This window comes from Chenopodium quinoa, unplaced genomic scaffold (assembly GCF_001683475.1).
Source record: "Chenopodium quinoa cultivar QQ74 unplaced genomic scaffold, ASM168347v1, whole genome shotgun sequence".
In the NCBI taxonomy this organism is placed as follows: domain Eukaryota; kingdom Viridiplantae; phylum Streptophyta; class Magnoliopsida; order Caryophyllales; family Amaranthaceae; genus Chenopodium; species Chenopodium quinoa.
In genome coordinates, this window is record NW_018743574.1 from 8,337,454 (window position 1) to 8,352,363 (window position 14,910).

At 38.6% G+C, this 14,910-nt stretch overlaps 1 protein-coding gene across 1 annotated transcript; it reads left to right on the plus strand.

Annotated features, from left to right (window-relative positions):
- Positions 1 to 610: 610 nt before the first annotated feature.
- On the plus strand, positions 611 to 1,678 carry LOC110681725. Its single transcript, XM_021857854.1, has 2 exons — positions 611 to 1,256; positions 1,340 to 1,678. The coding sequence occupies exons 1-2, from the start codon at positions 1,233 to 1,235 to the stop codon at positions 1,625 to 1,627; spliced, it is 312 nt and encodes a 103-aa protein (XP_021713546.1). The 5' UTR covers positions 611 to 1,232; the 3' UTR covers positions 1,628 to 1,678.
- The last annotated feature ends 13,232 nt before the right edge of the window (positions 1,679 to 14,910 follow it).

A 14,910-nucleotide genomic window follows, 5' to 3' on the forward strand; every position in this document is an offset into this window, starting at 1 on the left:
GTGTATGAACTAACATTTATTCATTCTAACAACCTACATTCGGTATATTTAACATGTTTTTAGTTTGAAATTGCCTAAGTGTACTCATTATCATGCATATACAAGGTTATAGGACCATAAGTAGGTGAAACTGGCATAAATAGCTTCTACTTAACCCAACTCCTTTGTTTTGTGTATAAACTAACATTTATTCATTCTAACAACCTATTTTCCATATGTAGATTGAAATTGGCATTTTGTACTCATTATCATGCATATACAAGGTTATAGGACCATAATAAGTAAGTGAAAATGGCTTAAATAGCTTCTACATAACCATAATAACTATCATGCATATACTTGACTATACACTAATATTGTTTTATGATTGCTTTGACAGGTGCTTATATCTCATGGAGGACGATCATGATCCTCCTTTGGTAGAGGAAATTGACGATGATGAGTATGAGGACGAGTACGAGGATGAAGACTCCGATGATAGTGATGTGCCTTATGATGTGAATAAGGAGGATGACTTGGGTGAGCCAGAGGATCAGGCTCAAGATGAGTTCGAGCGTAGGCTTGACGATTTTGAAATTTCAGCTGATCGTGCACCGGCCATTGTAAATACAGCACGTGAGATTGTTGGTGAGAACCCGACTCCTGAAAGTCAAGGTCAAGGACAAGATGAAAACAACACAGGTGGTGGAGGGGGGGAAAAGGCACCGGCTGAAAGAAAAAGAAGGGGTCTGACGAGAAGCTTTAAGAAACCGGACGGTCCCATGGTCTTGAAGTATGACAACAAAGGCCAACCCGGGCCCAAATGGCGTCGACAATATGCTAATCAAGTTGGCATATGTTCGCGGAAAATCCCCATTACACTTGTAATGCGGCAAGTACCTCCGGGTTTGATTCAAGCATTTTGGGATGATACAAGGGTAAGTGTGTTTTTGGCACATTTAGAAAATTTAAGATACCTTAACCTTATGGTTGTTACTAAATAGAAACTAATAATCGGTTTTAATTTGTGCTTGCAGAGGCTGTTTTATATTCTTAATGATCCCAAGAAGAGAAGGGTGTTTGAATCTTTATTAGCGGAAAGATTCAGAGGCTTTAAGACCAAGTTGACTAATCGATGGATCTACAAGAAGAAGAAGGTGCAAACAAAGAAGAAGAATGCCAAAGAGGATGACCGTCTCCCGTGGCAAATATGGCCGACCGTGTCAAAAGATGATTGGGAAGAGTTCGTTAGAATGAAGAGTCAAAAGAAAGCCATTGTAAGTTTGTGTAAATCTGATCTCAATTGAATAATAGCTTGACACTTTTTGTAGTAATGAGACTAACATTTTTTGTTTTGTAGGAACTTCGAGAGCAAAATCAAGCGAATGCAGAAAAGAAGGAATACGTCCATCGTATGGGTCCTAAGACTTTTGGTGAAAAAAGACCTGAGTGGGTCGGTTCTGGTTTATACCCTAAAGCGCTTCTAGTGGCATCGAAGGAACCCTCTAGTTCCACGATCACTACATTGGTGAGTCGTGCCGGTGATTTCTTTTGTTCTCTCCATTCGTTTGATAAGAAAACCGGAAAATGGGTCATCAAGGGTCCGGAAGCCAAAAAACTGGCGGATAAGCTTGTAAGTTACCTATGAATTGTTGAAATTAAGTCACTTTTGCATCTAAATCACTGTACAAACCATTAACTGTTTTACTGACCTCATTTTTCCTTATGTTATAGCTTGAGCACACTCAAGAGATGGTGGAGGGCAAATTTGAACCAAGTGTGGAGAATGACCCTTTCACCATGGCTTTGGGAAGGTCATACCATCCAGGACGAGTAGTAGGTTCGGGAGGGTCATTGCTTGGATGGAATAAGGTGATGGGTCCCAAATACACAAAATCGGGTAGATCTCGAGCCAGTGTTAACTCACCAGGGGAGTTGGATGCCAAGGTGGCATCAATTAAGGAACAAATACGCAACGAATTAGTTGGTGAATTGAATGCTTGGGCGAAGCTGATGAACTTACCGACTTTGCCGTTCCTCACGAGTACCTCGGTCGACTCATGTTCTGAACCAAAAGGACAAGGAGAAGGTGATAGACATGGAGGAGATGAGATACGTGGTGAAGATGTGCCATCTAAGGTAAAATCAATTGGGTTATTAAAAGTTTTAAAATACTGAGTTAATTGAGATTTGAGGTGCAATGATTGATGTACTGTTGCAGGTTCCTACTCCTACACATGCGGACTCGAGGGAGCTTGAAAATCCAACACCGCATGAATTTCCAGAGTTACAGGTGATTTGTAACCCTCCACCTTAATGAATTTTGTTATATTATCTATGCTGTTGTAAAAGTCCTATTTAACTATCTTCTTTTTATATAAATACTTGTGTAGGAAGACACCCGGTGTGCACTTCTAGCCCCGGGGCATGCAAATAGTACGGCGTTGAGCTTGGTGGCGTCTGGTAGTGCCCAACCGACGACGGGTGATACGGCGGGGCCACATCATTACTCGGTTGGGATCGATTTAGTGGTTGCGGGGTTCGAAGACATCCCACTACCCGTACCGATAGAGGAGGTTGAGATAACAACGCTTTGGCAAGCTGTAGGTAGCTTCGTTGATTGTCCACGTGCATGGGTCAAGTTGATTAATAAGGAGGTAAATTATTTAGTTCTCAATTTTTGTCAGTGTTAAACCGTTAGACACTCTTAAAATAAAACCGCCAAATATTTTATTATTATTTTTTTTACAATATGCAAGGTTCGCCAAGTTGATTTCAAATGGCTCAAAAAAAAAAATTTTAAAAATATGCAAGTTCCGCCGCCCCCGCTGCCGGAACAGCGAAGGAAACCCGCGCCGAGGCCACAACAGCCCCGACAGGTGGCTGCCAAGGCTGTAGCAGCCACGGCAGGTGGCTGCCAGACTGCTGCAGCCTCGGCAGCAGCCTTCCTGGGCTTCTACAGCCATGGCATCCACCTGTCGAGGCAGCAGCAGCCCAGGCAGGCTGCTGCCAAGGCTGCAGCAAACTGGCAGCCACCTGTCGTGGCTGCTACAGCCTTGGCAGCCACCTGTCGGGGCTGCAGTGGCCTCGGCGCGGGCTGCCTTCGCTGTTCCGGCAGCAAGGGAGGCTTCCTCGGGTGTCCCGGTGCGGCGGAAGTTGCATATTTAAAAAAAAAAATTATGCAATTTTCATCATTTCATCAAAATCAAGGTCATTCGAGCCGAAATGGCTACTCACTTGCCTATTTTATTCATTTCTCAACTAATAAACTTATACATTCTCAAACCATATCATAATCACATATGTATAAGTGATTGTGAGTTGAAATTGCATAAAAGAAGCAAAGTTCTAATTTTTTTGGCGCATTTCATCAAAATAAAGCCAATTCGAGCCGAAATGGCTACTTACTTGCCTATTTTCTTCATTTCTCAACTTATAAACTCCTTGCATCTCATAACAACTCATAATCACATATTTATAAGTGTTTGTCATTTGAAATTACATAAAAATCGCCAAGTTCTATGTTTTTGGGTCCAATTCATCAAAATAAAGCCATTTTGAGCCAAAATGGCTACTCACTTGCCTATTTTCTTCATTTCTCAACTAATAAACTTATACATTCTCAAACCATATCATAATAACATATGTATAAGTTATTGTGAGTTTAAATTGCATAAAAGAAGCAAATTTCTAATTTTTTTTGGCGCATTTCATCAAAATAAAGCCAATTCGAGCCGAAATGGCTATTTACTTGCCTATTTTCTTCATTTCTCAACTTATAAACTCCTTGCATATCAAAACAACTCATAATCACATATTTATAAGTGTTTGTCATTTGAAATTACATTAAAATCGCTAAGTTCTAAGGTTTTGGGTCCAATTCATCAAAATCAAGGTCATTTGAGCCGAAATGGCTACTCACTTGCCTATTTTCTTCATTTCTCAACTAATAATCTTATACATTCTCAAACCATATCATAATTACATATGTATAAGTGATTGTGAGTTGAAAATTATTATTTCTCAAACTATTTCAGATTTCGAATGGAAGCAAAACTTCAAAGAGAAAGAGGGTAGAGAAGCCTAAAAGAATTGATCAACCTAAGAAGAAGCTAAGTGAACAACGGTCCAAGAGTGAACAAGCGTCGAAGTTGCACTCTTCGAAAGGTTCACCCATGCCACCTACTCCACTTGTTGAAGACATTGTTCTTCAATCGCTCTCTGCTGACATGACCTTTCCTCACAACCGTGCTTGTCATTTGGTAGATCCCATGGAATTTGCACTTCCTAAGGCAATGTTCCACTATGATGAGGATGCATATGCATGGATCAACAAAGAAGATGTGAAGGAATTTCTACGTGGTGCAAAGCTTAACATTTCCCTCATTCAAACATTCATGAGGTACTTCAATGCCCACATAATCTATACTTTTTTCAAGTTATTCAAATTGATGGTGATTATCTTACATCTGATAGATTATTCAATGTTCATGCATGCAGAGCACTATAGGAGCACTTAACTGACACTGATTCTCCTTGTAGAGTTGGATGGTTATGCCCCGAGCAGTTATCCACTACTAGAATCATAGGCAACCTCCATGACGTGGTGTACTATGTTGAACAGAGTATAAGGGAATCAGCGTGTGCTGGAGACAGGTTCATATTCGCCCCATGTTATAGAGAGTAAGTCTAACCATGTCAAATTCAATCAATTTGGCCTCATTATATGTTGACTCCTAAATATTAATTACCTTGTCTATTTTGAACTTATGTAGGGAGCATTGGAGCCTCATGGTGATTTGTAATTCCACTAACACAATTTATCACCTTGATTCAGCTCGATCATCGGAGAAGTGGCTCGTGAAGTCTATATTGCAAAAGTAAGTATATATAGCAACCTAGTGATTATTATTGCTAATAATAACTAATTTAGTAATCATACGACTAATCAAATTTGAAAGTACTTTTTTTTACTACAGTTTTATGAAGAAGCTACATTGTCGTGCTCCAAAGGGTCCAACATGGAAGACATCGTTGGTAATTTACATGATATTGTGATTATCTTGAAAATATATGTTAGTAAATATTTGCTCATTTCCTTTGCATGTTTCACTGATGTGATTTGTTTGTCATATGCTAGTGCGCACAACAAGAGAATGGACTTGATTGTGCTTTGTATGTGATGAGATTCATGCTTGACATTGTGACTCATTGTACGGACACTCAACAGCTTGATGAGGTAAGTTCTAAAACTTATTGAATTGCTATATTGATGTGATTTCACACCTTAGACACCTAATATTACCCAACAATGGCATGTTATGAGAAACAAAAAGGTTATTTCACAAGAAAGGTAGAAAATGGGCTGAATACAAGTCATATGGGCCATATTAGGGTCATTTTGTGTTAATATGCTCTTTTGATGTGATTTCTTTCCTTATACACCTATAACTAGATAATATTGACATGTTATGAGATAAATAAGTTCATTTAATAAGAAATGTAGGAAATGGGCAAAGTAAAGTCATATAGGCCATATTCGGGCCATTTTGAGTAAAAAGCGTCATAAACCTTAATAAAATGCTCTCCTATACAATTTTAGGGCTTACACACATAAAACTACCCAACATTGACATGTTATGAGAAATAAATAGTTCATTTGATAAGTAATGTAGAAAATGGGCTGCATAGAAGTCATATAAGCCCTATTTGGGCCATGTTGAGTAAAATGCGTTGTTAAACTTATTGAAATGCTATATTGATGTGATTTCTAGCCTTAGACACCTAATGTTATCCAACAATGACATGTTATGAGAAACAAAAAGGCTATTTCACAAGAAAGGTAGAAAATGGGCTGAATAGAAGTCATATGGGCCATATTAGGGCCATTTTGTGTTAATATGCTCTTTTGATGTGATTTCTTTCCTTATACACCTATAACTAGATAATATTGACATGTTATGAGATAAATAAAGTTCATTTAATAAGAAATGTAGGAAACGGGCAAAGTAAAGTCATATAGGCCATATTCGGGCCATTTTGAGTAAAAAGCGTCATAAACCTTAAGAAAATGCTCTCCTATACAATTTTAGGGCTTACACACATACAACTACCCAATATTGACATGTTATGAGAAAGAAATAGTTCATTTGATAAGTAATGTAGGAAATGGGCTATATAGAAGTCATATAGGTAATATTTGATAAAATACATATTGTTTTGCCTAATTAATTATTTTTAAAATAATGTTTTTGTATTTCAAGTTTTGCAAGGTCCAAAAGGATGGTCCGTTGACAATCAAGGAGCTTAATGAAGTTCGTGACATGTTGGCGTCTTTTATCACCTTCAACATGTAAATGGCATTGTAATTGTAAATTATTTATGTTAACTTTTGAACTATATAACTTATTATTCATTATATATGTACTTACTATTATTTGTTTATGTAAGCAACTTTTTTTTTCTGTATTGCGTTTGGGAATATTTATATCTATATATATAATTGAATTCTTGTTTTTAATATTATTTTTGTATCTTATTGTAATAATTAATAATATTATTATTATTAGTTATTATAATATTAATATTATTAATTATTATATTTAATATAATTGCTGGAATTACAGGTTATTATTATTGCTGGAAACAGGTTTTTTTAAAAAAAAATTATTGCACGAAAATTGGAAAAAAAAATAATAAATTGGTGAATAGGCACCTGTTAGGCAGCAACCGGTGCCAAAAATATCTAACACCAAAAAAAATTGACGGGAGAGCAGCTTTAGGCACCGGTTAACCGGTGCCTTAGTGGGCATATAGCACCGGTTAACCGGTGCCTATTTTACCCTATGGCACCGGTTTTGAACCGGTGCCAAAAGCTTGGTTTTTGGCACCCCTCACATAGGCAGCGGTTCAAACCGGTGCCTTAGACCGGGTTTGAACCGCTGCCAAAGGCCTTTTTTCACCTAGTGAATGGTCCCTAATATCCTCCGGGAGTCCAATTGAGTGGGTTAAACGATCAATTTACTAATTCGCAACTCTCACAGATTCTGTGAATTCAAGCCTACCACGGACATTTAAGACATCATATAATGGTCATATATGGTTCCAAACGGCATTATATGACCCTAAGATGTAACTCTGAGGGTCTTAACACTTTTCGCCACCGGGCCCCTAAACCTCAAAAATTTCTCATACAGCATGGATAATAGCCTTTAATTTTTAAATTTTTGACTTTTTTTCGCCCGGAAATAAAAATTGCCGACATGTTTACCATGGTCCCTAATACCCTCCGGGGGTCCAATTAGGTGGGTGGAACCATCCAATTTGCCTTAAAACGACCAATTTACCAATTTGTAACTTGCACCGATTTTGTGAATTGAAGCCTACCACAGACATTTATGATTTCATTAAATGGTAGCACATGATTCCAAATGTCATTATATGACCCTAAGATGTATCCCCTAGGGTCTCAACACTTTTCACCACCGGGCGCCTTAACTTCAAAAATTCCTCAAAAAGCATGGATAATAGCTTTCAAGTTTGGGATTTTTTTGACTTTTTTCTTTCGGAAATAAAAATTGTCGAGATATTTACCATGGCCTCTAATATCCTTGGGGGGTCCAATTAAGTGGATCGAACCATCCAATATGCCTTAAAACGGTCAATTTAACAATTCGCAACTTGCACCGATTTTGTGAACTCAAGCCTACCACGGACATTTATGACATCATTTAATGGTCATATATGGTTCCAAACGGCATTATATGACCCTAAGATGTATCCCCTAGGGTCTCAATACTTTTCGTCACCGGCCCCAATAACCTCAAAAATTACTCAAAAAGCATGAATAATAGCCTTCAATTTTGGAATTTTTTGACATTTTTTCGCTCGAAAATAAAAATTGTCGAGATGGTTACTATGGTCCATAATAACCTTCGGGAGTCCAATTGAGTGGGTGAACCATCCAATTTTCCTTAAAACGATCAATTTACCAATTTGCAACTCTCACCGATTATTTGAACTTAAGCCTACCACGGACATTTAAGACATCATATAATGGTCATATATGGTTCCAAACGACATTATATGACCCTAAGATGTATCCCCTAGGGTCTTAACACTTTTCGCCACCAGACCCCTTAACCTAAAAAATTCCTCAAAAAGCGTGGATAATAGCTTTCAATTTTGGAATTTTTTGACTTTTTTTCGCCCGGAAATAAAAATTGCCGAGATGTTTACCATGAACCCTAATACACTCCGGGAGTCCAATTAGGTGGGTGGAACCATCCAATTTGCATTATAACGGCTAATTTAACAATTCGCAACTTACAACTATTTTGTGAACTCAAGTCTACCACGGACATTTATAAAATCATTTAATGGTCATATATAGTTCCAAATGGCATTATATGACACTAAGATGTATCCTCTAGGGTCTCAACACTTTTCGCCTTCAATTTTGGAGTTTTTTTGACTTTTTTCTTTCGGAATTAAAAATTGCCGAGATGTTTACCATGGTCCCTAATACCCTCGAGGAGTCCAATTAAGTGGGTGGAACCATTCAATTTGCCATAAAACAGTCAATTTACCAATTGGCAACTTGCACCGATTTTGTGAATTCGAGACTACCACGCACATTTATGACATCATTTAATGGTCATATATGGTTCCAAACGGCATTATATGACCCTAAGATGTATCCCCTAGAGTCTCACCACTTTTCGTCACTGGCCTCAATAACCTCAAAAATTCCTCAAAAAGCGTGAATATAGCCTTCAATTTTGGAATTTTTTTACCTTTTTTTGCCCGGAAATAAAAATTGTCGAGATGTTTAACATGGTCCCTAATACCCTCCGGGGGTCCAATTAGGTGGGTGGAACCATCCAATTTGACTTAAAACGGCCAATTTACCAATTCGCAACTTGCACCGATTTTGTGAATTCAAGCCTACCACGGACATTTATGAATTCATTTAATGGTAACATATGGTTCCAAACGGCATTATATATATGACCCTAAGATGTATCCCCTTGGGTCTCAACACTTTTCGCCACCGGGCGCCTTAACTTCAAAAATTCCTCAAAAAGCATAGATAATAAGCCTTCAATTTTGGGATTTTTTTGACTTTTTTCTTTCGGAAATAAAAATTGTCGAGATGTTTACCATGGTCCCTAATACACTCGGGGAGTCCAATTAAGTGGGTGGAACCATCTAATTTGCCTTAAATGGTCAATTTCCAATTCGCAACTTGCACAGATTTTGTGAACATCTCGGACATTTATTACATCATTTAATGGTCATATATGGTTTTAAACGGCATAATATGGTCCTACGATGTATCCCCTAGGGTTTCAACACTTTTCGTTACCGGCCCAAACAACCTCAAAAATTTCTCAAAAAGCGTGGATAATATGCCTTCAATTTTGAAATTTTTTTACCTTTTTTCGCCCGAAAATAAAAATTGCAGATATGTTTACTATGGTCCCTAATAACCTCGGGGATTCCAATTAAGTGGGTGGAACCATCCAATTTACCTTAAAACGGTCAATTTACCGATTCGCAACTTGCACTGATTTTGTAAGCTCAAGCCTAACACGGACATTTATAAAATCATTTAATGGTCATATATGGTTCCAAACGACATTATATGACCCTAAGATGTATCCCCTAGAGTATCAATACTTTTCGCCACCGGACCCCGTAACCTCAAAAATTCCTCAAAAAGCATGGGTAATAGCCTTCAATTTTGGAATTTTTTGACCTTTTTCGCCAAAAAAAAAAAAAATGCCGAGATGTTTACCATGGTCTCTAATATTCTCCGAGAGTCTAATTGAGTGGGTGGAACCATCCAATTTGCCTTAAAACGATCAATTTATTAATTCGCAACTTGCACCGATTTTGTGAACTCAAGCCTACCACGGAAATTTATGACATTATATAATGGTCATATATGGTTCCAAACGGCATTATATGATCCTAAGGTGTATCGCCTAAGGTTTTAATACTTTTCGCCACTGGGCCCCGTAACCTCAAAAATTCCTCAAAAAGCGTGGATAATAGCCTTCAATTTTGGATTTTTTTTTATCTTTTTTTGCCCGGAAATAAAAATTGTCGATATGTATATTATGGTCCCTAATACCCTCCGGGATTCCAATTTGGTGGGTGGAACCATCCAATTTGCCTTAAAATGGTCAATTTATTAATTCGCAACTTGCACTGATTTTGTGAATTCAAGCCTACCACAGACATTTATGACATTATTTCATGGTTATATATGGTTCCAAACGGCATTATATGACACTAAGATGTATCCCCTAGGGTCTCAACATTTTTTGACACCGGGCCCCGTAACCTCAAAAAATCCTTTAAAAGCGTGGATAATAGCTTTCAATTTTAGAAATTTTTGACATTTTTTCAGCTGAAAATAAAAATCATCGAGATGTTTATAATGGTCCCTAATACCGTTCGGGAGTCCAATTGGGTGGGTAGAACCATCCAATTTGCCTTAAAACGATCAATTTACTCGTTTTCGTACACTCCTCCTGTATAGGTTATAAGCTTTCACGGGGCCTGTACGTAGTCGAATAATGGTCACATATGAGTCGAAACAATATTATATGTCCCTATGATGCATCCTGTAATGTTCCGTGAAATTCCCACACTAGGTCCCGACACATCCTAAATTGTTCCGATTTCGTGTTTTATTGCCTTCATATTTGGCTTCCGTATATCATTTTTTCACCCGGCGAGATTATGCATCTAAGTACTTTCTTGGGTTCCCAACGACCCTTGGGAGTCATAAACAGTGTCCGAAACCATCTAATTCATCCTTAAACTTCATGTCTTAAGGGCCTTGGGAGTCGTAAATAGTGCTCGGAACCCGGTATGCCTTGTCCTTGGGTGCACATGTCTTATGCACATGCCACACGGCCCCTTGCCCACTTGTACCATCCAACATCCCAACACTAAGGCTTTGTGACACCTCTTAATCCCGTACTTAGCCTTTTTTAGCATACGAGATGCATCGCTAACCTCGTTTTCTAAAATATAGGTGTTTTTAGGGAATAGGGTGGGGGGAGGGACGAATCGAAGTGACATAGGGCTGAATTTCAGTATCCACCGCGCGAGCTTAGCCTACGACATGTACCGAAACCCCTACTGTAGGACGGCATCGAGCGGTGGGCGCATGCGTCGCTTCTGGCCCGGATTTTAACTTAGAGGCGTTCAGTAATAATCCATCACACGGTAGTTTCGCGCCACTGGCTTTTCAACCAGGCGACGCATGCGCCACACGGCCCCTTGCCCAAGCCCAAGGAAGAAACCCCACGCCGAAGCTCAAACCCCACGCCCATCATGAAACCCCATGCCCTAGGAGAAACCCCACACCGAAGCACAAACCCCACGCCCAAGGAAGAACCCCACGCCCATCATGAAACCCCACGCCCTAGGAGAAACCCCACCCCTACTGTATCAACCCTACGCCCAAAACTCAAACCCCACGCCCAATGAAGAACCCCACGCCCTAGAAAGAAACCCCACGCCCAATGAAGAAACTCCACGCCCAAGTTCAAACCACACGCCCAAGCTCAAACTCCACGCCCAAGCTCAAACCCCATGCCCAAGATAAAACTCCACGCCCAAGATGAAATCCCACGCCCAAACTCCAACCTCACGCCTAATCTCATACCCCACGCCCTAGGAAGAAACCCCACGCCTTTACTCAAACCCCAAGCCTAAAGAGAGGACCCCACGCCCAAGGAAAAACCCCACGCCTAAGAGGGATCCCATGCCTAAACTCAAACCCCAAGCCCAAGTAATAACCCCACGCCCATCCTTATACCCCACGCCTAATGTATCAACCCTACGTCCATCTTGAAACCCCACGCCTAAGCTCAAAACTCACGCTTAAAGAGGGACCCCACGACTGAGGAAGAACCCCACTCCCAAGGAAGAAACCCCACGCCCAAGGAAGAACCCCACGCCCAAGGAGAAACTCTAAACGAACCAACCCCACGCCCTAGGACCAACCCCACGCCAACAAACCAATCCCACGCCCAACCAACCGACCCCACGCCCAACTAATAAGCCCCACGCCTTAGGGAGGACCCCATGCCCGAGGGACACCACGCTTATATAGGGGCAGGGCCAATGCCCAAGGAAACCCCACGCTTATAGAGGGACCCCACGCCTAAGGAAACCCCACGCTCATAGAGGGACCCTACACAATACTTCTTTTGGGGTGCTCAAAGTTTCCGAGGATAGTAATCTTCATTCCCTAGATGAACAGAACAATATCTTTTGGTCATCAAATATATCTAATGATCAGGCAAATAATTCAGTAGCTCAGCTTTTAGATATTTTGCTTTCAAATGCTATTGGGGAGACAATCTAGCAGAGTTTGGAACATCCTTCACACAGCTTTTAGATATTCTGCTTTCAAATGCTATTGGGGAGACAATCTAGCAGAGTTTGGAACATCCTTCACACTCATTATTTCCATCAATGCACGTTGATGAGCATAGTAGCTCACCATTTAGATATTGGAAATCTTATTCTTCTTTCAAATGCTACTGGGGAGACAATCTGGCAGATTTTGGAACTTCAGCTTAGGTACTCTTCCTCGAAACCTTCATGAAATTTTCACTTTAGATGGTGATCCCAGCTATAAGATCAAACTCAATTTTCCTCCAATGTGTCTACAAATTCCTGACTGACTATAAAAGGTAATAACCCGCTCGCCAAAGTCTTCACCCCCATTATGAGTGTCTCACATGTCTAACCCTCGCACTGCAGTCAAGTAGTAAAATGAAAATGCCACAATATATAATGTGCATAATACATTAGCTTATATTTTGGGAATTTGAGACCTCATAGCTATAACATTAATAAACACTAAATGGGCCTAATTCATTTTGAAGCACTATAATGGCAAGCTACTTGGGCCTAATAAACTTCTTTATGAATAGAAAACTATTAATTGTTAATGACATATACAAACACACATTCAAAAAAACAATTTTACTTCAGCGCTCATTCTAAACTTACTTGGCGCCATTGGTTATGAAACTTTATCATTACATTATTAAACACTCCAATTAACATACCGTATTTTATTTCTAAAAAAATGAAAAAGTTATGTGTTCAACACTTCAACGTGAGAAGCCCATTACTTAGTGAAAGACAAAGTTAAAGAGGCAAAGTTGTAAGAAACAACTTGTTCCAATTTTAATAAAATAGTTTGATCCAATTTCCCAGAAAATAATTTGATCCATTTTCCGCATAAAATATAAAAAGATATCCGCATAAAACATTTTTTTTAAAAAAAAGAAAAAAAAAAGTATCCGCTATAAATCCATACATCATCATCATAAATCATCATCATCATCATCATACATCACCATCATCATACATCATTATCATCATCATCAGCAGCAGCAGCATCCTCAGCAAGCATCATCATCTAAAAATAACCATGATGCCTAAGAATTTAGGCTTACAAGAACGTTAATCAAGATTAATTGATCCTCAAGTTCAAACAAATTAAAACTTTAAATATTTGGACTATTCAGGGCCCAGTTTTGAAAATTCTATAAATTCTAGAAAATACATCATAGGGTCATATAATGTAGTTTGGAACCATATATGATCATTATTTGTATTCATAAATGTTCGTATTAGGCTTGAATTAATGAAATTGGTGTAAGTTGTAAACCGGTAAATTGGTCGTTTAAAGGCAAATTGTACGGTTCCACCCACCCAATTGGACTCAAGAGGAGTATCTTGGACCATGGTAAACATTTCGGCAATTTTAATATTCGGGCGGAAAAAATTCAAAAAATTTCAAAATTAAAGACTAATATCCACGCTTTTTGAGAATTTTTGGAATCATCGGGGTCCTGTTTCAAAAATTCAGGAAATTCTAGAGAATAAATCTCGAGGTCATATTATGTCATTTGGAACCATATATGGTCATTATTTGTTGTCATAAATGTTCGTGGCAAGCTTAAATTAATGAAATCGGTGTAAGTTGTAAATAGGAAAATTGGTCGTTTAAATGCAAATTGGATGGTTCCACCCACCCAATTGGGATCCCGGAGAGTATAAGGGACCATGGTAAACATTTTGGCAATTTTTATTTTCGAGCGAATAAAAGTCAAAAAATTCCAAAATTAAAAGCTAATATCCACGCTTTTAAAGAAATTTTGGAGTTATCAGGGCCCGGTTTCGAAAATTCTTGAAATTCTAAAGAATAAATCTCGAGGTCATAAGAGTTTTTTGGAACCATATATGACCATTATTTGATGTTATAAATTTTCGTGGTAAGCTTAAATTAATTAAATTGGTTTAAGTTGTAAATCGGTAAATTGGTCGTTTAAAAGAAAATTGGATGGTTCCGCCCACCCAATTGGATTCCCGGAGGGTATTAGGGACCATGGTAAATATTTCTGCAATTTTTATTTCCGGGCGAATAAAAAGTAAAAAAAAATCCAAAATTAAAGGCTAATATCCACAACTTATGAGAAATTTTGGAGGTTTCGAGTCCCAGTGTCGAAAAGTCTTGAAATTCTATGGGATACATTTCAGGGTTATATAATGTCGTTTGGAACCATATATGATCATTATTTGTGGTCATAAATGTTCGTGTTTGGCTTGAATTAATGAAATCGAGCAAGTTATAAACTGGTAAATTGGTCGTTTAAAGGCAAATTGGACGGTTCCACCCACCTAATTTGACTCCCACAGAGTATTTGGGATCATGGTAAAAATTTCGGCAATTTTAATATCCGGGCAAAAAAAGTCAAAACATTCAAAAATTGAAGGCTAATATTCACGTTTGTTGAGAATTTTTGGACTATTCGGGACCTGATTTTGAAAATTCTTTAAATTCTAGTTAATACATCTTGGAGTCATATAACGTCGTTTGGAACCATA